The sequence below is a fragment of the Monosiga brevicollis genome, genomic scaffold, assembly GCF_000002865.3.
Source record: "Monosiga brevicollis MX1 MONBRscaffold_25 genomic scaffold, whole genome shotgun sequence".
NCBI lineage: Eukaryota > Choanoflagellata > Craspedida > Salpingoecidae > Monosiga > Monosiga brevicollis.
The window spans coordinates 394653-417961 of NW_001865062.1; the positions used below are offsets into that span (position 1 = coordinate 394653).

At 55.1% G+C, this 23309-nt stretch overlaps 6 protein-coding genes across 6 annotated transcripts; 3 read left to right on the forward strand and 3 right to left on the reverse strand.

Moving 5' to 3' along the window:
• Nucleotides 1-1107: 1107 nt before the first annotated feature.
• Nucleotides 1108-8268, forward strand: MONBRDRAFT_33841 (uncharacterized protein; the record flags this gene model as incomplete). Its single annotated transcript, XM_001748708.1, has 23 exons — nucleotides 1108-1156; nucleotides 1235-1297; nucleotides 1663-1762; nucleotides 1873-1999; nucleotides 2132-2201; nucleotides 2356-2455; nucleotides 2554-2669; nucleotides 2858-2972; nucleotides 3090-3187; nucleotides 3281-3376; nucleotides 3480-3590; nucleotides 3708-4449; nucleotides 4629-5585; nucleotides 5732-5826; nucleotides 5947-6062; nucleotides 6294-6365; nucleotides 6439-6534; nucleotides 7264-7333; nucleotides 7441-7519; nucleotides 7600-7753; nucleotides 7824-7891; nucleotides 7962-8012; nucleotides 8103-8268. The coding sequence occupies 23 exons, from the start codon at nucleotides 1108-1110 to the stop codon at nucleotides 8266-8268; spliced, it is 3711 nt and encodes a 1236-aa protein (XP_001748760.1).
• A 543-nt stretch (nucleotides 8269-8811) lies between these two features.
• MONBRDRAFT_28333 (uncharacterized protein) lies at nucleotides 8812-10275 on the reverse strand (the record flags this gene model as incomplete). The annotated part of the gene is made up of 6 exons (XM_001748780.1): nucleotides 8812-9072; nucleotides 9151-9247; nucleotides 9354-9448; nucleotides 9561-9632; nucleotides 9750-10132; nucleotides 10188-10275. The coding sequence occupies 6 exons, from the start codon at nucleotides 10273-10275 to the stop codon at nucleotides 8812-8814; spliced, it is 996 nt and encodes a 331-aa protein (XP_001748832.1).
• Nucleotides 10276-10704: 429 nt separating this feature from the next.
• Nucleotides 10705-11037, forward strand: MONBRDRAFT_28334 (uncharacterized protein; the record flags this gene model as incomplete). Its single annotated transcript, XM_001748709.1, has 1 exon — nucleotides 10705-11037. One exon carries the CDS (start codon nucleotides 10705-10707, stop codon nucleotides 11035-11037), a length of 333 nt encoding a protein of 110 aa, XP_001748761.1.
• A 717-nt stretch (nucleotides 11038-11754) lies between these two features.
• MONBRDRAFT_33842 (uncharacterized protein) lies at nucleotides 11755-17538 on the reverse strand (the record flags this gene model as incomplete). The annotated part of the gene is made up of 22 exons (XM_001748781.1): nucleotides 11755-12026; nucleotides 12133-12293; nucleotides 12396-12444; nucleotides 12520-12636; nucleotides 12756-12828; nucleotides 12917-13099; nucleotides 13177-13310; nucleotides 13478-13565; nucleotides 13670-13783; nucleotides 13908-14024; nucleotides 14151-14229; nucleotides 14306-14421; nucleotides 14521-14618; nucleotides 14743-14803; nucleotides 14881-15039; nucleotides 15222-15308; nucleotides 15399-15550; nucleotides 15868-16006; nucleotides 16808-16891; nucleotides 16995-17112; nucleotides 17203-17381; nucleotides 17443-17538. 22 exons carry the CDS (start codon nucleotides 17536-17538, stop codon nucleotides 11857-11859), a joined length of 2574 nt encoding a protein of 857 aa, XP_001748833.1. The 3' UTR covers nucleotides 11755-11856.
• Nucleotides 17539-18474: 936 nt separating this feature from the next.
• MONBRDRAFT_38449 (uncharacterized protein) lies at nucleotides 18475-21614 on the forward strand. Its single transcript, XM_001748710.1, has 5 exons — nucleotides 18475-19336; nucleotides 19738-19842; nucleotides 20868-21007; nucleotides 21109-21204; nucleotides 21346-21614. Exons 1-5 carry the CDS (start codon nucleotides 18723-18725, stop codon nucleotides 21540-21542), a joined length of 1152 nt encoding a protein of 383 aa, XP_001748762.1. The 5' UTR covers nucleotides 18475-18722; the 3' UTR covers nucleotides 21543-21614.
• A 788-nt stretch (nucleotides 21615-22402) lies between these two features.
• MONBRDRAFT_10992 (uncharacterized protein) lies at nucleotides 22403-23089 on the reverse strand (the record flags this gene model as incomplete). The annotated part of the gene is made up of 1 exon (XM_001748782.1): nucleotides 22403-23089. The coding sequence occupies one exon, from the start codon at nucleotides 23087-23089 to the stop codon at nucleotides 22403-22405; it is 687 nt and encodes a 228-aa protein (XP_001748834.1).
• Between the last annotated feature and the right edge of the window lie 220 nt (nucleotides 23090-23309).

The window sequence follows — 23309 nt, forward strand, 5'->3', positions numbered from 1 at the left end:
CTCTACACCAGCTCAACGCTTCCTTCTCTCACCTATCATGCTCGCTTGATTGGTAGGAGGCACGCACTGTCTTACAGGAATGGCAGCACGACGTACACGCCCTGCCGTGGATCATCAAGATTCCCAGCAGCATCAAGCTGCGTGTCGGTCCGTCACGTTGGCAGGCAGCTGGGCTATCAAGCCAGTGTTGTTTCTGCTCTTGCATTCTAAGCGACTGCTTGTTCTTGTTTCTTCCGGGTGTCCCAGGTTGGCTCTGGCCCACCGATCACATCTCGCTGCAGCTGAGCGTCGTCATCTCTGGCGTCCTCGCCTTACCGCTCATCATTTACAGGCAGGTCTTGGCGATTACCTAGCTATCGGCTTGGTCTTCGATTCGCTGATGCATACGGATTAGAGCCAGCTCACCTCTGTGCCAACGTGTACGCATCACAGCTTGTTGACTCTGGAATACGATGAGCATTATCGTATCGATAGCGCCGCCGGCGTAGCGGGCATTCTCATCTGCAACTGCATTCTGGTCACTGTAGGTGCCTGATGCCCTCAATTCGCGAGAGCTGCATGTTTTCGCGCCTCCAGCGAGGCTCACCCCGTGTGTTGTTCCGCATGAACTGGCCCGTGATGGCTTTTACACCCCTTTAGTATCTTCTCCGCCGGGAGCACCGACTCAAACAGAATGAAGTGGCACAGAATCTTGCCGCAATGTCCGTACTACACCTGCTCAAAGCTGCACCGTTCAGCTCAGCCCAGCCCAGAGCAAATCTCAACCCTGACATCACATTTCCACTTGCTTGTCATCCTGCTCTCTTTTTTTTTTGTGTGTCTTGGGGGATCTTTCCCGATGGTCAAACCTTCAGATTGAAACGCTATAAACAGCTGGATGGTGCCTGGGACATCCCAGAGCGTCACTACCCTGATGTTACCTCTGCTTTTCCATCCTCCTCTTGTACCCAGTCGCTATGCTTGCGTGACAACGTTAGGCTCGACCGCAATCGCGTGGCCTCCATCGCGCAGCCACATTGAGCGATCGATGCCAGAAGCCTCATTTTGAAGCCCGCTCGCCCGTCTAGAGACTCGTTTACGTGCCAAACAACCTGCTCGTCAAGGGTGATGTTATCTATCTCGCCGGCGGAGACCGTGCCCCGGCTGCTGCCTGCATGTACGATTCTGCCAATTACAGCCCCTCGCAATCTTGCATGTCGATCCTTGCGCACCCGCACTCATGCCATTCTTGCAGGTGCCGTGACCCACGCGAGCAGACGCACCCCGCGTCAGGCCTGCGAAACAGCGGGCTTCTTATGTAAGAGGCGCCTCTTAGTCTTTTCTGACTCTTGATCCACGAGCCCACACGAGGGTTCGATCACGTGGTGGTGCAGCCTCATCTGGACTCGTGACGGCTTGACCAACCTAAATCTCCCCATATTTCTCAGACGAAGCGAGTCAGAGCATCGTTTATCCACGGCCAAGCCCAGCTTGGTCAGCCAGGCAACGGAGCCTGCACAACGCCCCAGCACACATATACTAGGTCTGCTCCAGTCCAGCGACCGTCTCTTGCCCTGCAACCCAACCCCGTATTCAGCCAACCCCCATTACTTTTGGCCTCACGTCGCTTTTCGTGCGCATGTGCTGACGGGCGGTTGCGGGGATGCGCTCCGAATCACTCAGACCCACAGCTTGCCGTGGCTGAAGTCAGCCTCTCCAAGGGAGATGTATTTGCAGCCGCCACAGAGATGCAAGAAAGCCCAGCAGTTGGACACCCGTTCAAGTGCGTCAAGATGAGCAGGCGTTGCTCTTTTGCGCAAGCCTCTCGGGGTCTCTGTTCTCCAACGAGCGGCGACCCTTTTGCTGATCCCGATTGTTTCCTCTCATCCTCAGGCGCGTTCCATTTCGAGTGTTGGAAACACCCTTGGGTGCTCAGCTGCGCGAGGCCAAGCGTCTCTTGGACAGCCGCTCCAATAGCTGGCTGCAGATATCTCGCTTAACCACCAGCATTCTGCTCCAGGTTGGCCCGCATGGTCATAGTTGGCTTGTGATCCTGCTGCAACGCCCCAGCCCACTCTCAGATATATTTGCTTTCCGCCAACACGCGGCCCTCATGACGAATGCATGCCTTTCGGCGTTTTGTATGTTGTAGCGGGCATGCATTTGCATTTTTGTCGTCACGCTCATCGCCAGCCTGCTGCACGTTTTGCTCACCCCCGACGGTACGGCCTCGCCAGTACACACATTCACCACGCTCACCCGCTCTCGGGAAGGAAGTAGTCAAGGGGATGTCAACCTTCATGCGTCCCCACCAAGACTGGGGACCGAGGGAGTGTTTCAAACCCTTACTCAAGCTGTCGTCTTGGCATGTTGTAGACATTGGCACCTGGACAGAGCAGTTTTTCGTGATCCCCATCATGATTCTGCTACCTCTGCTGCCGTTGTCCTGGCCATATATCTGGATTTTTTCCAACCAGTAGGTTGTCGCAATCTTGCGCCATGATGCCAATCTTGCCCAGCCTACGTTCCTTTTCTTGCTCTCACTACACGCCGTGCCAAACTTTCAAATCGCAGCTTTGTGGTCGCGCGAACCCTGGCCATGTTCCTGGGAGGAAATGTGCAGGAAACCAAAGACGATGATTCAAGCCTTGACTCCTGGGAGGAGGAGGACGCTGACACCGACAGCAGCGGTGCGGGTCACTCACGCACTCGTCCTACCATTGCCCCTTCCGCCCCCCTCCATTCTCCCACCTCTCCTGTATTGCTTACAAAACGGCCTGTCAATACCCATACTCGGTGCAATCTTGAGTTTTTCCACGTGACAACACCTTGTCGACCCTCATGTTTCAACTCGCTCGTTCTGTGAACCAAAACCTAGACACGGTTATTTTCACACCCAGCTCTCTGGTGTGGTCCACCCTCTGGCGCATCATGAAGGGGGACTATCTGCAAGGACTTGTCCGACACACGAATCTCGTCTTTGTTCTGGGCACGTACGTTAAGAGCCGGCGCCCAGTCAGCGTGTACTTTCCCGTGCACTAATCAAAGACCCAGGCCACCGTTTGTGGCCCCCTCTCTTCTCCTCACTCCTCCTTGGGTCGGCACGGTAGGCTCTCAACCCTCACATTTCTGGACAAGGAAGGCGTGCTAGCAGACCCTGCACCGCAGCCAGATCGCGTCATGTTTTTTGATAGCAATGAAGACGAAGGTCGGTGACAATCAACCCTAGCTTTTGAAGAGACAGTACTGCTCTTAGAATGACGCTACAACCGTCCATGACAATTCAAACTTGTTTCTGCAGATGCCCCTCTAGCCGAAGCAACGGTGGCTACAGAGCTCAAGCTAACGCGCCCGGAGTCCACCTCCTTTGGCAGCCCAGTGACATTCGAAGATAGTGGTCGGTGTTGGATTGCCTGCCACATTTCTTCTGCCTGCTTGGTGCTGTCCACAATGCCTTGTCTTTACAGAACCCACGGGGGCACTCCCATGCGTACCCACAGATGCGCGGACAATGCACTCGGATAGCCTGCGACCCATCGGCTTGAATGTGCTTCTCAATACGCACTGCATGCACAGCGATCATGGGGCTGATTTTATGGACCACCTTGCAGGTTTGTTGTCATTTTGGCTGTCGGTACCTACAGCAAATGGAGTAGCGCAGGCAATCCCCGCAACCTGGGTGCGGCGGTGCTTTGTCTCACTGGACCGGGTGGGGGGCACACCAATAGCCATTGACGTGCGTGAACGTGGTGCGCCAAGCTGTGATCACCTTCCCTCGGCGCGATGCCGGAGTTACACACAGCGCCAAGTGTGCATGTGTCCGCTTGCCGCGGCCATTGGCTTTACCTCCGAAGCCGTCGATCGCTTTCGCATTTATCAGCGCCTGGTCACCGTTGCACCCTATCATGACATGGCGATTGCTCAAGCTGCCGCTGCCAAAGAGCGCAAGGCCTCCTTTGTCGCACCTGAAAATGGCGTGCCAGACTTTATGGCCTCGCGTGTGACGCAGACTTACGACGAGACGGCCAATGCACGGCGCCATCGTCTTTTGCTCTCACTCGCGGCCCTTCCACACATGATTGCCACGGTGGTGGAGGAGGACAAGGGCAAGACGATGCAAATGCTCTCTTCCGGCACCTGCGAGATGGTTCTCGACCACTGCACAGGTGCCTGGGACGGGATGAATGTGGTGCCTCTGGATGAGAAGCTGCGAAGCCGCATCCTTGACTTTCAGGCGGCGCACGCCGATGGCATGTCCTGTTATGCCCTCGCTTACCGTCCCATGCGCAAAATCAGTACCGCACCACTCAAGACCACCTACGCTGAAATCGGCGCCGACTCTGCAGCCGCCATCCCCCTTGCGGCTCGTTTAAGCGAGATGGCAGCGGCAGTACCCAAAGCCTTTCGTCCCACGGATGCGGCACCTATTCATGAGCACCCCCGCCTGGCACCACACAAGGAAAATTCTCGGTTTGTCGATCATCGCGACACACCTCTCCGTCAAGAGCTCGCTCGCTTTTGCACTTGTACCCTTTGCCACGTGCGCGTCGTCCCCTTTTCTCAAGATGACAGCGGCTCGAGTCTTGCCAACATGCTCATCTTTGTCTTTTTTTTTTTTTTTCTGTGTTGGGTCATGTTCATGTGTTCAGAAACCGCCTGCTGGAAAAGTTTACTCGAATGGCCAAGAAGCACGCAGCCAACCGTCCGCCCAGCGATTCACCACGCAAGCGCCGCCCAAAGCGCAAGCACCAACACACGGCGAGCCTGGAGGACCTACCGCGGGCTACTTCAGCTGCCGTTGACGAACTCAGCGATGTCGCTGGCACGCACAAGAGCCGGTCCCCGCGTACACGACGCTTTGACAGCAGCGCAACCGACGACGGAGACTTACGGGATGGTGAGGATGAACGGGACGAGCGCCGTCGAGATCCAGCTGACAACCGCAGCAACAGCCATGATCAACACGCCCCACACGGCCAAGACGACCATACTCACGCTTCGGATCATGACTCAGATCGAGACTCACAGCACGAGGAAAGTCACGATGACTTTGCTCGCCAGCCTCGATATCATAGCGCCAGCATCAGTCGCAGTATCGATGATGGCTTGCGCTCCGTGAAAAGGGCCCGTAGCCATTCACACGAGCTGTACAAGCCACCCTCGGGCGAGATGCGCACATTCCTTCGTCGTTCTGAGACCGACGGTGATTTCACGCGCCCAAACAGTGCTGAGCATACCCGTCGTCGCAGTACCAGTTCACTCGATTACCCGCACGCGCGTCGATCATTGGAGCACCTCGGGGAGAGTGCGCCCCATGACTTTGCCCCGGCCAACGTGTCGGATCATGACACCCAGCAAGCTTCAGATGATCACGAGGAAGATGGCGTTGCAACCGCACCTATAAGTCCCGTGTCCGACTCTCCGCTTCACGAATCCAAAGATATGGATGATGTCGACTTTAGCGTCCACCCTTCGCGTTTGCTGGCAGACACCAACCGGGTGAATGACAACCAGACCACAGCGGCTAACTTGGGTCTCCCATTCCGCAGCACTCGTGCCGCGTCCACCAGCTCGACCCCTTCCAATTGGCAACGATCGCTCGAAAAGTATGGTGCACGCCCAGGCCCTCGAAGAACATTAACTTTGTTTCTGTGCTCAAATTGCTGATTCTTGTTTGGACTCGTCATTCGCTTGCCCCCTTCTCTCAAATGAGAGCTGTTGAATCTCACACAGTGCCCGTGCTGCGCTGTAGCATACAACGCGACCAGATTCTCTTGGGCGCCATTGGTGTTCGGCATCGTGCGTCTGAGGACGTGACCGAGCTTATCAAGGACCTCAACGATGCAGGTGCGACTATTTGCAGACGGCTCTGCCTTTGCTTGTGTGTTGTTGCTTTTCTATACTTTGGCATTGTCTATCCTTCTCCGCAGTTGCCCACCAACTGATTGATGTTCTACCACTCTGCAGGCATCCGGTTTGTGTACTTCTCCGCAGAGAACGAATTGCAAAGCAAGGCACTAGCTGAGGACATGGGACTCGAGACGGGGTGGAACTGTTTCATCTCGCTGAGCGACGACGGTCAGGTGTGTGTGTGTGTGTGTGTGTGTGTGTGTGTGTGTGTGTGTGTGTGTGTGTGTGTGTGTGTGTGTGTGTGTGTGTGTGTGTGTGTGTGTGTGTGTGCTCTTGAAAACCACCGAAGAACTTGCTTTGCGGCCGCGACCTGCTATGCAAAGGGTGCGCGGCGGGGGAAGGGGGAACAGTTTGCGTTTTGGCAAGCCATATCCCACTCCTGTGGTCTGGCGTTCATATTTTAGGGAGGTGATGCCTATGTCATCAACCACGCCAACCTGCCACGTGGTATCCAAGCTGTGCGACCACATCTTTCGGTATGTATCCTTGATGGTCGGCAATTATCGACTTGACTTTGTCGCGCGTTGACCTGGCATGCCACCTGCGCAGGACGTGGATAATGTGCCTTTGCTGGTTCCTCTGTTTTCGGAAGCCTCACCCAGCGCTACCCAAGAAATGATTGCCATCATGCAGGAAAATGACCGGGTAAGGCCATCTCTCTTTTTGTTTCCTGAATCAGGTCATGAAAGCCTCTTACAGTCCATGACGCCCCGGTGCGATAGACTGTCTGTGCATTGGGGTCAAGCCTGCACAGCGAGCATATGCTTTCCTACGCCCAGGCAGACCTGGCATTTACCGTTGACCCTGAGCGCGCTTCGTTCTGCAACTGGCCATATGCTCGTATCAAATGCTCCCTCTCGAATAAGCGACCACGTTACGACCTTCCTCGGATAATGCCGCACAGTGCCGAGGAGGTGTCGGCCGCGCTCACCTCCTTGCCGTGTGCACTGCACATGAAGCGCCACGACGACGTCCGGTGAGGCTGCTTTGGCGTGTACAAGAGTGAAGCGATTCCCTGAATGCGTGCCGCGCCCGGTTCAGGGGTAGCCTGCATGCGCATGGCTTGCTTGATTGTCACCTTCTCATGGTCTTAACTTGCCTGCTGGATGTGGCCCTTCCGGGGACGGGGGTTAAACGCAGCATCACGGCCTTGATTGCCGAAGCACGCCGCCTGACAGTGAACGTGACTCAAATGTTTACATTTCTGCTTTTTCATGGGCTTTTGCTGGCGTTGATGCAACTCGCGGCCCACTTGCTTTTTCTTCCCCCATTATTTTCCGGCTTTCAGGTTTGTGCAGCGTTGCGAGCAGGCACTTGGACCAGCTCTTCTTTGCATTCGTTTGAACACTCAGCGATCTGTGGCTGCGCTTGCAGGTGGTCTTCCTGATGGCCATCGTGCTGCCTTGCATGGCCATATCCATGCTCTTCACGCGTGGTGAACGAGGTCAGTTTTTGTTGTCAAAGGCCCGGAGGTGGCTAGTGCCATCATTGGCGCGGTGTCTTTGAGAGCTGCTCTGGTATCATGATGTCATTAATCTTGGGTTTGCGTAGCCATTATGAAGGTGCACACTAGTCGGGCCAAGGACCGCATTACCAGCGTTCAATACCTACTTGGTGCCTTTGGTATCCGGTACGAGATTTTGCATGGCTCGAAGATGGTTCGATGGGAAGGTCTGAGGGACGCTCCTCACGACACTTGTTCTTGCGCAGGTGCTTGACGACCGGCTTCGTGTGTGTTATCACGTTTGCCTTGATGCTTTTCGAGCTGTGCGCGAAACGTGATGGCACATGTCATTCATTGCTGGGTGATCGCGAATTTCCACGGGCGCACACCTGGAATGGCCGTGCCACCGAAGAGCTTGAGGTGTGTGGCGCCACGGCCTTTGGGAATTGGAAGAATTCCAGCGTTCGACTCAGCCTGCATGAAATCATAGGAACTGGTGTTTGCGCAAAACACTGTGGCTTGGCTTTTCACCTTTTACACCTGCATCAGTTCCATGAGGTTGGTAGAGCGCACATTACCGCTTGAGTACATGCGATTGAGACTGAGAGTTCATGAGCGCTTGATCCAGCTACTTGCATCGGACGCGCGGAGTCCATCGCTTTAATCCTCTGCGCAACAAGTAAGCGTCGCTTGGGTCGCGTGGGTAATTGTACAGATTGAATATGATTGAGCCTGTTTCACATCTTAACGCCTTGCTTGTTGCTGTTAGGATCTGGGTGGTGCTGACTGCCTTGGCATTGGCCTTGCAAACGTTGTACTTTTTTGTGGCGCTCTCCGTGGTGCGCGGCCGCTCTGGACCGAGCGTCTACCTCAGCGATGTACGTTTGCCCCTGTCGTCTTCTTGGGTGGCACCTTTTCGCCTTTGGCCTATGTGACACACGACTTTTGTCATCATGATCCCGCTTGGGCCGGATGTATAGCTTTCTACGGAGTTGCTGGTGCTACCGTTACTGTGGCCTGTATTTATCGTGGCCATCAATGAAGTGGTACGTCTGTGACTATCGAGAGAGCGGCGTGGTATGTGGTGGGATCTGACCTCATCGATTCATGTGCTATTCGACTGGAACAGTTTAAGCTCGTGGATGCTTGCATGGAAGGGCGTGATCAGAAGCGCGCACAACTTGATTTTGGCACCAAGCTGGGCATGTACTCACCTGTATAGGCATAGTAATTGCCATGTGACCTGCCCTGGTGGGCGGTCACCCATAGCCTTGACATGATTCGTTTATAATTTCTTGGATTCCTGTTGTCCCCCAAGCTGCTTTGCTGCCGTTGTGACTTGGGATTTAATTTGTGCCAAAGATTGGGTGGTTCAAACTCAATTTGAGATTGGCGACCTTGGATCGGACGCCAAGTTGATGAGAAATGACCAAGCAGCTCGTGGTCTGTCCTGTTCAAGTAGCATGCAATAACACGTCTCAATTGGGCTTGGCTTCTTGGTGATGGCTAGAAGGGGCCTCCTCCAGGGTTGCAGTTTGAGAGGACACCGGCGCATTGTCCTCGGCTGATGTCGGCGCTGCCGAATCCGGATCGGGGGTCAAAGTCGACATTGGTGTGGAATCGGGTTGGGGGTCACTCGCTGACGTAGGCGCTTCACCGTCGACGTCCGGCATGTGGAGCTGCTGTAACATGGCCTCTAGTTTTTCGGCTTTGCGCTCCTCAAGCTTTTGGATGATCAGCTGGCAGTTCACGTGCACACCAGAATGAGAGCACGTGGGGCCGAATGCGTGAATGCGAGTGCTCGCCGCGTGGCGTACCATAAGATGTTCAGTCAGCTGCTCTTTCATATCCTGCGTGCGATGGAGCTGCAGTTTTGCAGTCACATATTCCTGCTCTGCGTGGTCGAAGCGTTTTCTAAGAAAGGACCCACATCCATAGTGTCAGGCATGATTGGGAAAGCAGCACGTGCTTGACAAGGTAATACAGGCACTGGCACGAGCGAAAGGGGTTGAGTACTTACTTTGCAGTTTCGTATTCTCGGGCCGAAGTTTCAATGCGGCCACGAATTAAATTAATATCAAAACTCAAGTCTTTTTCCAGTTGGTTCAGCTCAGCCTGCGGCGCGCCCATGGCGGCTGGGTGTTAGCTTGGGCTGAAGCAAGCGCCCGTAAATTGGTGTCCGCATATTGGGTTGAACCCCCGACTCAAAGGCCTGGCTGCAACGAACCTGCAGCTGCTTGAGCTTTTGTGCCTCACTGATCACTTGCGTCTGGCGAGATGCCAGTGTCTTCTTCAGAAGCTAGAGAGGGCTCGAGTTTGGAGGTTTGGGGTGTCAGGGCATGACCAGTTGCGCACAGGTGCCGAATTCAAGATTCGCGGGATTGGGAACATGGGGTCCGGGTGCCTGGCGCCTCACCTGCTGACGTCGCTTGTTGGCAGCCTCGATTTCGCGTTTGCGGCGCTCGACCTCTTCCCAAGTCGAGAGAATCTTTGGCGTGGGCTCATCGGCCAGCTCAACCTCGGGCAGCGGCGCCGTCTGATCTGGGGGCCCTGCTGCTGCTGCCGCCACCACTGCTGTCGCTGCCGCCGCCGCCGCCGCCGCCGCCGCTGCTGTCGTCGGATCGGTGGTTTCTACGACTGCCGGGGAAGGTTTCGTAGCAGAGGGTGCCTCGGATGGCGGGGTGGTTGTTGGCACAGCAGGAGCCTTCTCTGAGCACAAGGCGGTGTGTTCCGTCGCAAGACCTTCGTCATTGACACTCTTGGGCGCGAGCCGCACCATTGGCGGCTGGTCACTTTCACCTGTGGAGCGGCGCGGACCATTCCGACGCGCGCCTAACCCCCGCTACATGTATACGCCGATCACAAACGGCGAGTGAGTGAGTGAGTGAGAGAGAGAGGGGCAAAAACGGCCAAGCAAGGCCATGAGCCTGCTGTGCGGTCATCGCACCTGTGGCTTTGAAGCCTGTTGGGCTGGTGGTGGTTGAGACGCAGATGGTGGGCGAGCAGACCGCCTGCTTGAGGCACTGCCAGCCTTTTTATCCCCGCTGTCGCTCGCCAGCAGCGCCTTGAGCTCTTGATCACTGAAACCGAGCGCCGCCATTTTAACGTCTCAGACCCAGGTGCAAAAAGTACCTGCGACTCTTTGGCGTTCAACGCCCAACCCATACACACGGACAATAATAATATTGATCACAAGCAGTCACTGCCCCCAAAGCTGCTCCCATGGATCCGTAGCCAGCGCCAAAAGCCAGCGCCAAAAGCCAGCAGCGCCAGCGCCACAGACACCGTATCGCATAAAAAAAAAAATGAAAAAAATCAAAACTTCCTCTCTCTCTCTTTTTTTTTTCTCTCCTCTCTCTCTTTCTGACTGTATGTCTGACTGTGTGTCTGCTCTCTCTCTCTCTCTCTCTCTCTCTCTCTCTCTCTCTCTCTCTCTCTCTCTCTCTCTCTCTCTCTCTCTCTCTCTCTCTCTCTCTCTCTCTCTCTCTCTCTCTCTCCCTCCCTCACACTCACTCCCTGCCTCACACTCACTCCCTGCCTCTTCCTTTCAAGCAATTCTCTGCTCTGCTGTCTCAGTCTGTCTCTCTCTGCCCGTCTGCGTGTGTCTCTCTGCCCGTCTCTGTGTGTGTGTGTGTGTGTGTGTTCTCAGCCTGTCTCCCCTGCCCCGCCCCCCTTTCCTCTCTCTCTCTCTCTCTCTCTCATAATCTCTCCAGCCATTTTCAGGTGGAGAAGCGCATCATCGTTTGGGATGGCGAGTACGGGGACACGGGGACAGGTGCTTCGCCTGTATCGGAGCATTATGCGACAGGTGGGAGGCGTTTCGTTGGCCCAGAAGGTGCCGCGGGGAAAGCGCGGGTGGCTGATTGATGCCAACGTGAATGGTGATAGGCCCGGAGCTGGCAAGCGCAAGAAGCGAGCGAGACAGCCGCTGAGCGCCAGTACATCAAGACGGAGGCGCGTCGCCTGTTCAAGGCGAATAAAACCGTGCGCATCTCGTTTCCCGTCACCGCTACAAAACTGCCAAAAGGTACTCGGCCTCATAGCTGTGCGTCTAGCATAGGTGACCGAGCCAGCAGATATTGCGCGCTACATAGCCGAGGCCGAATCCCGCATTGAGCTCGCTCAACACTATCAAAACCCATTCCCTCGCATGGTACGCACTGACACTGACGCCTGTGCCTCCTACCATCGACATGGCACTTGCAGCCATGACCGACACGCTCACTTTAAGTGCTGTGTGATGCTCGTCTCCTCATGCTTTCCTGCCCTTGTCAGATGAACACCCCGCCAGGCGCCGTGTCCAAGGCAAAACGCTTGCAACGCCGCCAAGAGACACTGCGCAAGCAAGCTCTACCGGCGTACTTGCAGAGCTACAGCCCTGACCGCTAAAGCCTGCGTTTGACGACACACAACTAAGAGATGCTATACCAGAATCGACTTTGATACCTCACAGCGCACGCCACAAGCCTGCAACTATTTCCAACATCCTCCACGCGCGCTCTTGGCAGACAATGACCCACAGCTCAAGACAAGCCCTCGGGAATGACGTAATCCTCAAGCAGGCTCTGCTGCTGTATCGCCAGGTCGGCAACACTCAACTCGCTGCTGCCAGCGGCATCATCCAGCATGCGCGCATACGAGCGGGGCGTCTCCTGGAGCGTACCCTGGATTGCATCAAGCTCCTCGACAATGTCTACGGGTTCCATCAGCGTGAGCGCATACTCAAAGCACGGCCCGGCGCTCAAATCCCACTCCCAGTGCCCACTGGGTCAAGGCTTTTGGTGCACGCAGCAACATACTGGCAAAGGACGGGCGCTCGCGAACTTTGCGAATCCAGCAACGGGACATCAGGTCGTAAACGTCGTCAGGACAGGCATCATCTTTGGCCAGGCGCTCGCCGTTGAGCACGGCTTGCGGCACGGCCTTGATGGGCAAGCGGCGATAGGGGCGCCGTCCGTAGCTAGGTGCATTTGCACAAAAGCAAGCAGGGAACACCAGTCAGCCACGACCTGGACCACGGGCAGCCCGAATGCAAGGGTCTCTGAAAGGCCTATCCGTTTACCTGAAAAGCTCATGCATCACAACACCCCATGCCCAAACATCGGACCATTCTGCACACCACATCATGGGGTCAGAGTGAGTAGTTGGCAGCAATCACGAAGGAACGTCGAGTCGAAAGTACCAACCGCCGAGCAGTTTGGGTGGCGGACCCATGGCTTCGGGCGCCAGCCAGCGAATAGAAAGCTTCATGGCCACGCGCAAGCGGTGGTATCGCTTGCCCTCATCATAGCGCCGCGTTGTACCTGGGGCGGCCAAGTATGGTATTTGACAAGAAGAGTTAAAGGTGAGGGTCGGGATTGCTGGGCGCAAGCGCAACACTCAAAACCGGGTTGCTTGAGGCAGCCAAGGGGGGGCCACGCACCAAAGTCAGCGAGCTTAAGACCATTGTGATGCAGCAAACAGTTGCGCGCTGCCACGTCCAGGTGCACCAGGCGCTACAATCCATGCATGCCACCCTGTAAGCCCGCCGCATTTTCCGCAAACCAAGAGGTTTCAGGTTTGTCACTCAAGCCGCAAGCGCACCTGGGATGCCAGGTACTGAAGACCTTTGGCAAGGTCTGCACCCGCTCGCAATTGCTCACTGAGGAGCATGGTTCGACGACGTGTGCGCATGGACTCCAGGTGCGAGAGCAAATCCCCGTCTTGGCAAAACTCAAGAACCATCAGCCACGGTGGTTGAGCAGCACAGACCCCGGCCAATCCATTCTATCAACACACAGGCAGACATATCGGTCATGGTATAGAAACAGAGTCTGAATCAAGCCGCAAACTCCTCGGCGCACCAGCATATCACTCTTGAGCGAGGCCATGAGTTCAGCTTCGTGCAGAAACTCTTTGCGATCTTCCGCCGAAGCTACGCCACGGAGCATCTTGATCGCCCGAAGTGCCTCTGTTCCGTCGTCAAGTGTCTGGCGAGCTAAAGCCGAGCAGAGCAGAGACATGGGTTTCACCATGAGGACATCCGGATGAGGCAAGAAGAACAAGAACAAGAACAAGAACAAGAACAAGAACAAGAACAAAAAGGCAAAAGAGGAGGAAGGAAGAAGTCTAGGTGCAAAAGAACACAGGGTCTTGAGCCCTTACCGAGGTAAACTTCACCAAATTGTCCGGCACCCAAGGGTCGAATGGCGGTCAGCTGACCACGCGGAATCTGAACAGCTGCCAAGGGCCCCTACTCGTGCAAATGTTGTCATTCGTGTTGGATGAGCACCAGAGCACCTGCTTCAACCTGTGGCTACATTGATGGATGGTGTGTTATGCGGCGCACCAACAGACCTGGACCTGCTCCGTAATTGAGCCCATGGGCATGAAGGGATTGCCCTGGCGGGCAGCCACATCCTCCTTGGCCACAGCAAATGCTTGTTTGATTGTGTCGCATACCTTGGCCGCCTGGGAACATGGGCATTTGTCAAGGGTTCAACAAACAGCGGCACGAGAAGCGATGCAATGATGCGATATGGGGCTGCTGAGGCAACGAGTCTGACAAAGTCAAAGCAATCAAACACAGACCAACCTCCTTTTGCGGGCTGTAGAAGATGCCATACATCAAGCCTTGACGTTGCTTGCCTGTGTAGAGCACACCAAAGTAGTTGTCTTTACGGACAAAAATTTCGTTGACATATTTGATGTTCTGCACGATGGCCCGGGCAAAGGGTCGGTAAACGCAACGATCGGAACAAGACGACGATCGATGGCGCATGATCCTCCCTTCCAACCAAACGATTGAAAACATGGGCGGCGCGAGCGTTCCACAAACCGTGATGAAAATCGATCGCGAGACCTCGCGTGACACGGCATCCACGATGCTGCAAATGAGTTTGGCAGCAGCCAGGGCGCTGAGAAATCCACAAGACATGGAGGGAGCAGGCCCATGATGGCCATCAGCAGCATGGCCGGCGTACGATACCATACCGAATGCCCTCTGATGAAACGACCATGACAATGGCGTCGCTGTCGGCGGGTTTTTGCTTTTTCTTCTTCATGTCGGCCATGCTTTCCTCGAGACCTGCAAGCATAGCGGCTGGCATCTAGAGAAGGCCAGTCCAAAGGACGACAAGGGCAATGATGGGGTGCTGAGCCATGAGACGCTTTGCAAGGCGGGTAGGATGAGTCTCAGCCGCACGCACCTCGCCATCTTGGGCTGGAACAGCAATGGCTAAAGCGTGCATCTCGTAGATGCCCAAGGTGGCGCCGGTTGCCTTTTGATGCCGATCCTGCTCCACGACTGTGCTCCCCAGACCCAACGCGCATACAATGGCCGGAATATTGCAGGAGGAGGATGTGAAATGATCGGGAAAAACAAGGATTCAGATCGAGAGCGTGCACGGCTGAGGGGGCGTGTTGCATACCGGGATCGGTCGGCTTGCTGCGCACAAAGTGCATGATCCGATCTACAACAGCCGCGCAAATCTTGGGCCAGCCCCCATGAGGAGCATGAGGTGCGAGCAAGTGGCAGATGAGCCTGGGCCGAGGGACGATGAGCGTACGGGTTCTTTGGCCGAGTAGACGTGGCAATAAATGAGACCGAGTTTGGAATAAAAGGCAAGATAGCCAAAGCGTTTCTTGTCTTTGGCATCGGCCGAGGCAAAGATGACCTTGGACCATTGGTCTTCACTCAGCACCTCGGTGGTCTGGTTGTTGACCGTCTGTGCCCCAGGGCCAGTCAAGAGGACAGAGACATGGACAGGGTGATCAGAGCACACAGAAGTTAGCAAGTTCAGCAAATCACACACACACACACATCCAAAAAAAATAAAATAAAATAAAAATAAATAAAAACAGCTCAGGCTGCACCTGACGCGTGGCGTGAGCGGCATGTGAGACTGACCCGAACACCGGTGGAGCTGACAACAACGTGAACGGTTTCTGGCTTGCGCTTGAGCTGTTTTAGCCGCGGAGCCGCCGTGCCAATGACCTGAAGGGGCGTTGACGGGATTTGTGACGGGATTACTGAGCTTCAAGCACATGGATGATGTTCATACCGACGAGCCAAAGCCAAACCAACCTGCTTCCCAAACATGTCGAGCATGGTAGGGGTTAGGCGTGCTGCTGCCACTGGAACACTGCCAAGGTAGGAGAGCTGAAAGCTGCCCAAAGCCTGCTCTTGGACAGCAGACTGAATCTCCTGCAGGCCCACATCGCCGGAAGTAAAGGCGTCTGCAAAAGCGCGCTGCAAAAGCATTCAGTATGTGAGAGAGAGAGAGAGAGAGAGAGAGAGAGAGAGAGAGAGGTTGGGGAGGAGCGGCTTGCCCAGGGTCATCGGGCACCTGCACGGGCGGTGGAGGAGATACCTGTTGATCGGCGTCCAGTTGATCAAACTCAGATCGGAACGTGTTGAACTCTACAGGCACATCCATGGCTGGCTCGCGCTTGTGCTTGGACGCCCGTCGCGCCATTCTGACAGTCCCCGTCAAGTCCTGTCCCTCCTATTTGCCACAAACCAGCCCCAGCTGACAGCGCTTTTCTTGCTCTACCCAGAGAGAGAGAGAGAGAGAGAGAGCGCGCGCGCCACAGAGAGAGAGCGAGAGAGAGAGAGAGAGAGCAAGTCAAAAAGGGGGCGGAAAAAAATTCAAAGAAAAAAAACCAAAAAAACGTGACAATATTGTCAGACATCTGCATCAACTCTGAAAGAAACGACGGGAACTAGTGTTGTTCACCCGTTGCGATCTACGAAAAGACCTTTTCACTGTGCTATACGCTATGCGGTGTCAAAGTTGCGGAGTTTGAATTGGATGATGCGGAGCCAATGGCTGCTGCTTGCGCACGATTTGGGATGAACCAGTCTCAATTTACATGATCAAGGGCCCCGTTGGGCCGGCGAAGGATTGAAGGGTGTAGACCTATAGATGTGTCGAGCCAAAAGGGTTGCCAAACTCGGCTGGGCGTGGTTTGATGTACATTTGCATCTCAAAGGCTCAAAGGCAAGGGGAGTTGTCCAGTCTTCTCATCTTCGTTTGTTGTACCCAACCGATGGCCTGAGGCGTCTGGGTGGGTTCTCGAACATATGCATCAAAAAGGAGGCTTGGCCTCGACGCTCAGGGCAGCGCAGTCACTTCAAGGTTGAAAGTACCTGTCGGGTTGGGTTATTGGGCATCAGGCACGGCACAAGGGGAGTATGAGAAGTGGAAGTGAAAAGGCCACGAATTGCGGGCGTGGCGGAGCCTTCAACTGAAAGGTCAGAGTGAGCCAGGGGCAGAATACTTGCAAGAAGGAAGCTGGGTCACTTCGGTGGCGACACGAGCGTCGAGACCAAAGGTTGCAAAGCCGCCTCGTAGAATGCCTCGATGAAAACTCAAAAGCTGGCAAGGGAGTAACAGGAGAGTGGGGCGTCGGTCGACAAGTCAAGGTGTGGCTGCGCGGGGTCTAATGCATGTGCCTGGTGACGTGTTCAGGGGGTAGCAGGCAAAGTCGCACCAGCTGAATATCTTCGGGAGTGGCCTTGTCCACGACCAATTTGCGCAAGGGTTCAAAGGCTTCATCTCGAAACGAGTAAGTGCCCTGGTCAACGTGCGTGCAAGTGAGAACGCAAATCCGGTGGTGGTGAGGGTCATTGTGGTAAAAAGCCGGCATAGACGCGCATTGGTGCGAGTCGCGAGCGTACGTGGTGATTTGTGCGGAGGTTGGTCAAAGCTTTGCCGTAAATTTTGGGCCAGATGTCTTTGCAGATGCTGCGGAGAATGTCTAGTTGCTGACGATAGCGAGTATTAATGCCCGAGTGTCTGTGATAAATGGACAATGACTGTGAGGCTGGGACGAGTCAGACGTCCCGGGGTCAGCGGGCGGGTTGGGCAGATCGCTTGTTGACATACACTTCGTATAGCATAAGGCCGACGCGGTAGCCCAGTTTTTCGAGCCAGGCTTGGGCAGCAGAGGCCTGTGAGGAGTGAGCAGGACAGCAAAAAGTGCTTGAGTTGCCCCAATACATTTGTTGCACCAGGGTGGGCATCTGGGGTCGAGGCTTGGCTAGAGCGCCGGGTGTACACACTGACTGCAAGCAGACAAGCAGCCGTAAGGGCCGAAAAACGTGGGCATGAAGGGCTGCTGCATACCTCGCTGTGTTTCGCCTTTGCGTGGCGCACAAATTCGGCAAAGAGGAGATCGAACGAGGTCGAGGCCACCGTCTTGAGGGCGGAGATGCTGGCCATGGCGCCGGCGCCCTATCACGCTCGAGGCGATCCGAACCGCGTTGGCCCCTTGCTGCACCTTGCTCAACCTTTTTCTTCGTCTTCTCTTCTTATTCTTGTTCTTCTTGTTCTTCTGCTCCTCCTCCGCCTCCTTCTCCTCCGCCGCCGCCCTCTCCTCCCGCGCTCTCCCGTCCAGAAGGAAAGCCGGTGCACCCCAGACAACCAGAGCGCTCGTTCGTTCCCCGGATCGGCCGCTGTCTGTCGCCCGACAGCTACCAACAGATATTGCTGACAAATATTGCTGACATCTTGGTATACGTTGCTGACGTGGTTCCGTCGATGATGCAATGAACGGGGAGGTATCACACGGTGACGGTGGATTTCTGTTGAAATAGAGGCTTGCACCACCACACCCAAATAATGCCATGTATAGTGTGAACAAATGTACACTTTACAGCTTTACCTCGGCCACGATTCCCCTATTACATCATCCTTTGGCCATGAAAGTGTGATAATGGTTATACTTACGCTCATGAACCTCCTCCATCAAGGGCGCACATGCTGTGAGCACGAGTGAAAGCGGAATCTGTGTGTGTGAAATGGCAGACTGTGAAATGGCAGGAGTCTGTGAAATGGCAGAGCCCCGCATGCCCAGATTGATTAAAGGGCAGCCTTATGCTTTCAAAAATCCCGTAGTGCGCTGGAACCCTGGCGTTCTGAACCTGACGCGCACGTCTGAATGGTGGTGTATCAAACTTTTGATCGGATATGACATTCGTCACATGCTCACTCGCTCACATCAAATGTGTTTGTGTACATGTATCTTCTCTCTTCTCTCTGTTCTTCTCTCTACGCTCTTCTCTCTTCTCTCTCTTCTCTCTCCTCTCTCTTCTCTCTTCTCTCTCTTCTCTCTCTCTCTCTTTTCTCTCTCTTCTTCTCTCTCACTTTCATAACTGACCGTGTGTGTGTGCGAAACGAGTCAACGCGGCACCTGCTCTCGTCTGCTCTGCTGATTCGGCTCCGTGGGCTGCCGGTGTGGAGTGTAGAGCGCCTGCATTGAATGTTGGTATCCGTGTCTTGGGTTGATAGCCGACTGCCAAGTCAGCACCCTGGTTGATCATCGGCTGCTCCCCTCCCTTGCCTGACCCCAACCCCAACCTTTCAAGGCTTGATGGTGGTGGCAACCAGGGTCGATCCTCTTCAGAATGACCGAAACAGTCGCTGCCTCGTCCTCTTTCTCCCGTGTTGCTCGCCGTCTTGATCCTCCTAGTGACGAGGAGCTTGAGCCCACCCCCTGCGTCAACTGCGATTGTCTGTTGGCATCGGACCCACGCGCCCGAGCCCCCAGCCCCACCGCCTCCGCGGCCAGCCAGACCTCTCGTGCCGACGGCAGCATGTTTGGCGCCCTTGTACAATGGATTTCTGGCTCCAAATCCCGGCGCGCCACCCTCTCCGATGAGAGCAGCTCAAAAGCGCTCAAGGCAAAGAACGCTCGTCGACCCTCCGCAAGCCTCGAGTCCTCGGCCGATAACTTTGAATGTCAGGACGACCTTTGCTCCCGTGCTCGTGCCCGTCATCGGCATTCCTCCATTGTTCAACTCGACCCAGACGGTCTTGGTCTCATCGTTGAGGACCACTCGGGCCCGCCAAAACCCGCCCCCGGCTGCGATGCGTGCCCGCACTGCGACGATACCTGTCGCGACAAGACTTGTGGGGCCTGTATCGCCAAGCGCCAAGCCATTTTGGACCGCCTGGCTTCGCGCTCCCGAGGCTGTAACAAGCGCGTCTTTACCCTTTGCCAAGTTCGACGTCACAACACGTAAGCATTCATACCGCCTCTCCGCCTTCTCATTTTTCTCTTCTCTCTTCCTTTTCCTCCCCTTCCTCCCCCTCCTCTCTACCCACCCCTCTCTCTCCCTCTCTTCTCGATAAATAAACTCGCTCTACTTTCCTGTTTCTTCCTCCCTCGCTCCTGGAAACCCCCTTTTGCTTGCCTGCCCATAGCTCACAAACTCTTTTTGCTTTTTTTCTTTTTTCTTTTTGAATCTCCCGCCTCATAGAGCTGATGATTGCTGGTTGGCGGCCGATCGTCGCGTTTTTGACGTGACCCCGTTTCTGGGCATGCACCACCCAGGTGGTTCGGCTGCGTAAGTCAATGGGCGTCACTTCGTCCCCTGCATCCACGAGTCCATGCCGCTCATCCGCCTCGGTGTATGATAGAATCCTACGCAAGGCTGGCACAGACGCCACACGTGATTACAACTTTCACAGCTCAAAGGCGCAAAGCAAGCTCTGGAAGCGCTTTGCCATTGGCGTGCTGGCAAAGTATGTCGCAACCACTTGTCCCGTTTCAGCTCCCTGGATTTTTTTTTTTGCTTCTTCCTTCCCCGCCTGCCTCACCCTTTCGCCTGACTGTTTGCAGGTGTGACTCAGAAAAGCCTGCTGGCAAGACCAAGCTGCTCTCCTGGTAGTCTTGCCTTATTCTAGTAGTGGTAGTCCTTGTCTGCCGTGGTTGAGTCTTTTCTCTTCTCTTCCCACCAGGCCCTCCCTCGGCTTTCATATCTTTTTTTTTCTTTATTCCTCTTTCAGTTGTCGCTGTGCGACCGTCCTTCTGCCTCTTTTGAATTGATGCCTTCCTCTGCTTTTTACATGTTAAACTGCGTCTCCACGCTCATTCAAGCGCGCACCTTCGAGAGCGTCTCCACAGCCGCCACCCATGACTCTGCTCCGAAACTCAAGCCCAAGCATCACATCTGCTCCGATCGAGCCCCAACTCCGAATGGTGATGATAACTGTATCTCCTCAAACGTCTGACATAATCATTTAAATACTGCCACTTGGTAACAGCTACTCCTCGAAATCATATGCTACCAGGTGTGATTCATCGCTTGAGCCAACAAACTTGCTTCCAAGCGCTTTTTCAACAACGTGGTTTGAACCTTGGGCACTTTTTTTTCCTACCCTGGTAAGTGTGTGTGTGAACAGACCCGGTTGTCTGGCATCGGTGAGACGTCTTCGCGCGCTCGCGCGCGCGGCGCTTGGTTGGCCCGGGGGCCAGTGCCGGACAGCCCAGGTGGCAGTGCAGGATTCTTTGGAATGCAATGCGTTTGTGCCGACAGCGCCTGGCTTTGTCAAGCCTGCGAAACTGCCACTGCCATCCCTGGGCTGACCCCGACAGGTTCAACCGAATGCATGAGGCCCTCGAGTCGGGCGCAGCACTTTCACCGTTTGCTCTCGTAGCAACAGGAGTGGCGACGGTGCTGCACCCATCTTCATATCCTCGCACAGATCTGATCAACGCTTGTTGGACTTTTTTTCTGCCCTTCCTTTGTCGGTTTTTCCCCATCTAGACCTTTCACCATGTCGAAGCGTGGAGCTGGAGGTGGCCGTGTCCACAAGTTTCGCATCAGCCTCGGTCTGCCCGTGGCTGCTGTCATGAACTGTGCCGACAACACCGGTGCCAAGAACCTCTACGTGGTGGCCGTCAACGGTGTGTTTCTCAGACCACCTCAAATTGCTTTCACCTTAAAGCACGCGCTCTAGCTATCATTGGCTCACATGCTTGGCATACGCATCTGCTCTTGTCTGTAGGCTGGGGTGCTCGCCTCAACCGCATGCCCGCGGCGTGCATTGGTGACATGTTCGTCGCCACTGTCAAGAAGGGCAAGCCCGAGCTCCGCAAGAAGGGTGCGTGACTTGACTGACCCGCAGCCTAACCTGTGCAAATGATCGGCGCGCATATGTCGCATGGGTGGCATGCTTGCCCTTGGTTGTGCTCGCCTTCTTTCATCTCATACGTCATGTTGTTAATGCGTATGATCATTTTAGTCATGCCTGCCGTGGTTATCCGCCAGCGCAAGCAGTTCCGACGAAAAGACGGTGGCATCCTCTACTTTGAGGACAATGCCGGTGTCATTGTCAACGTCAAGGGTGAGATGAAGGGCTCTGCTATCAACGGCCCCGTCGCCAAGGAGGCCGCCGATGCCTGGCCTCGTATTGCCAGCGCCGCTCCCTCGATTGCTTAAACAAATTGACGCGGTGAAGTTTTACCCCCTTTTTTCCCTTTCGCATTTCGGACCAATTCATTGTGAGCTTGGATATCCAGCGTCAGCCGCAACCGAACCAAGGCGAACGTTCAAAATTTTTCTCGGCGCAACCCTTGCGACCAAATCTTGGAGCAGAGCTACCCGCGTATTGTTGAATGACATTTTAATCTCAATTAGCAACATGGGGTCAGTTAACTCTGAAATGTCGAGTCAGCAAAAAGGGCAGCGCACACAAAACGCAGCACTCTGTTCAACGCCATGCATGGACACGCGAATGAGAGGGGTTCACACAGGTGGAAAGAAAACAGAAAACACATGTCACCGTCACCATTTGCACGGCGCACGAGGTCTCTGCTCGGGCCGGCCGCCTTTAGGCAACGGCGTTGCAGACTTTGTTCAACACCTGACAGCGGCCCAGCGCATACCAGCGGGACCTGCGCCTACATCGGCCCCCTTGTTTCCTCGGCTGCGGTCGGATCAAGCGGCACCCAAAAGTGCGCTCAAATCCTCCCGCAAGGCAAGGGCAAAAGGGAACGGGTCGCAGGTCTGGCCACTGGGCACGCCGGGCCACCAGGTTGAACAGCGCCCGCGCTACATTAATGTCTGGAGAACGACATATCACTCGCACTCGTGGTATATTCAAGGAGCAAACAACCAGGCCCATGGGGCAAGGCGTTTTTCTAGCCCCTTGGTGAACGCCAGGATTTCGCACGACTCTCCGCACATACATACACCAAGGCAGCGTCGGCGAGGCATCTCACCTGAGAGAGGGAGGAAGGCTAGGTGCCGCGGTAGTCAATGAAGATGCATCGAGTGCGTCTTGTTTTTTAAAAAAAAAATCAAGATTGCGCATCATCCTTGCCCTGCTGAATCTCCAGGACGGGTGCTTCGGGCTTGCTCAGAGTTGAGTCGGAGGGTGGACTTGAGGCCTGCGGGGCTTGACCATGACGTTCCAGGTCTGGCGTGAATGGAAAGGGCATGTACACCCTTACGCTTGCTTCTTTCGACCCTTTTTCTTTTTCTGGCGCAGCACAGCACAGCACAAAATCACATACCTGCATCATCTGTGCCATGAAGAAAAGGCCTGTGCGATCGGGTCCAGCCGGCTGCATGGTCTGGCCCACCTCGTGCAGCTCGGCTTGCAAGCTTGGGTCGTGATTGTCGCGCACAAAGTCAAAGATAAAGGCAGCATCGTAGCCCGTCAGTACCTCGCGTAGGTCTTTGGGGATCGAGGCAGCCTCTTTGCCTACCCCTGCAGCACGCTGGGCCAGGATGGCCCGCATGGCTGCGGCCAGATTTTGGAAGCGCGCTGTCGCAGCCTCGCGCTCCTTCGCGGGCGCCACGTCCGGGTGGTAGCGCTTGGCCATGCGCAGATACGCCCGTTGGATCTCTGGCAGTGCCGCATCCCGTGCCACACCAAGAACCCGATACGGGTTGGTCCCGCTCTCTACCCCATAGTATCGTTCCACCCTCAGCCACTGACCCCACTGACCCCGCCGGCCCAGCCAAACCCCCCGACTGCCCATGCGAACGGCCCCGTTCATTGAAAAAAAAAAAAAAATTAAAATAAAAAATTCAAAAACTCAAAAAAAACCGTGGTTTGTCTGACGTTTTTCTATCTGTCTGACAATGGTGGTGTCGCTGCTTTCGAATGTCAGCAGGCATCACACGTCTGCGGACATGGAAAAGGCTGGTGGACGCTGTCGGAGGCGATGTGGGATGAGGATCGGGTTGAGCGAAGGTGGG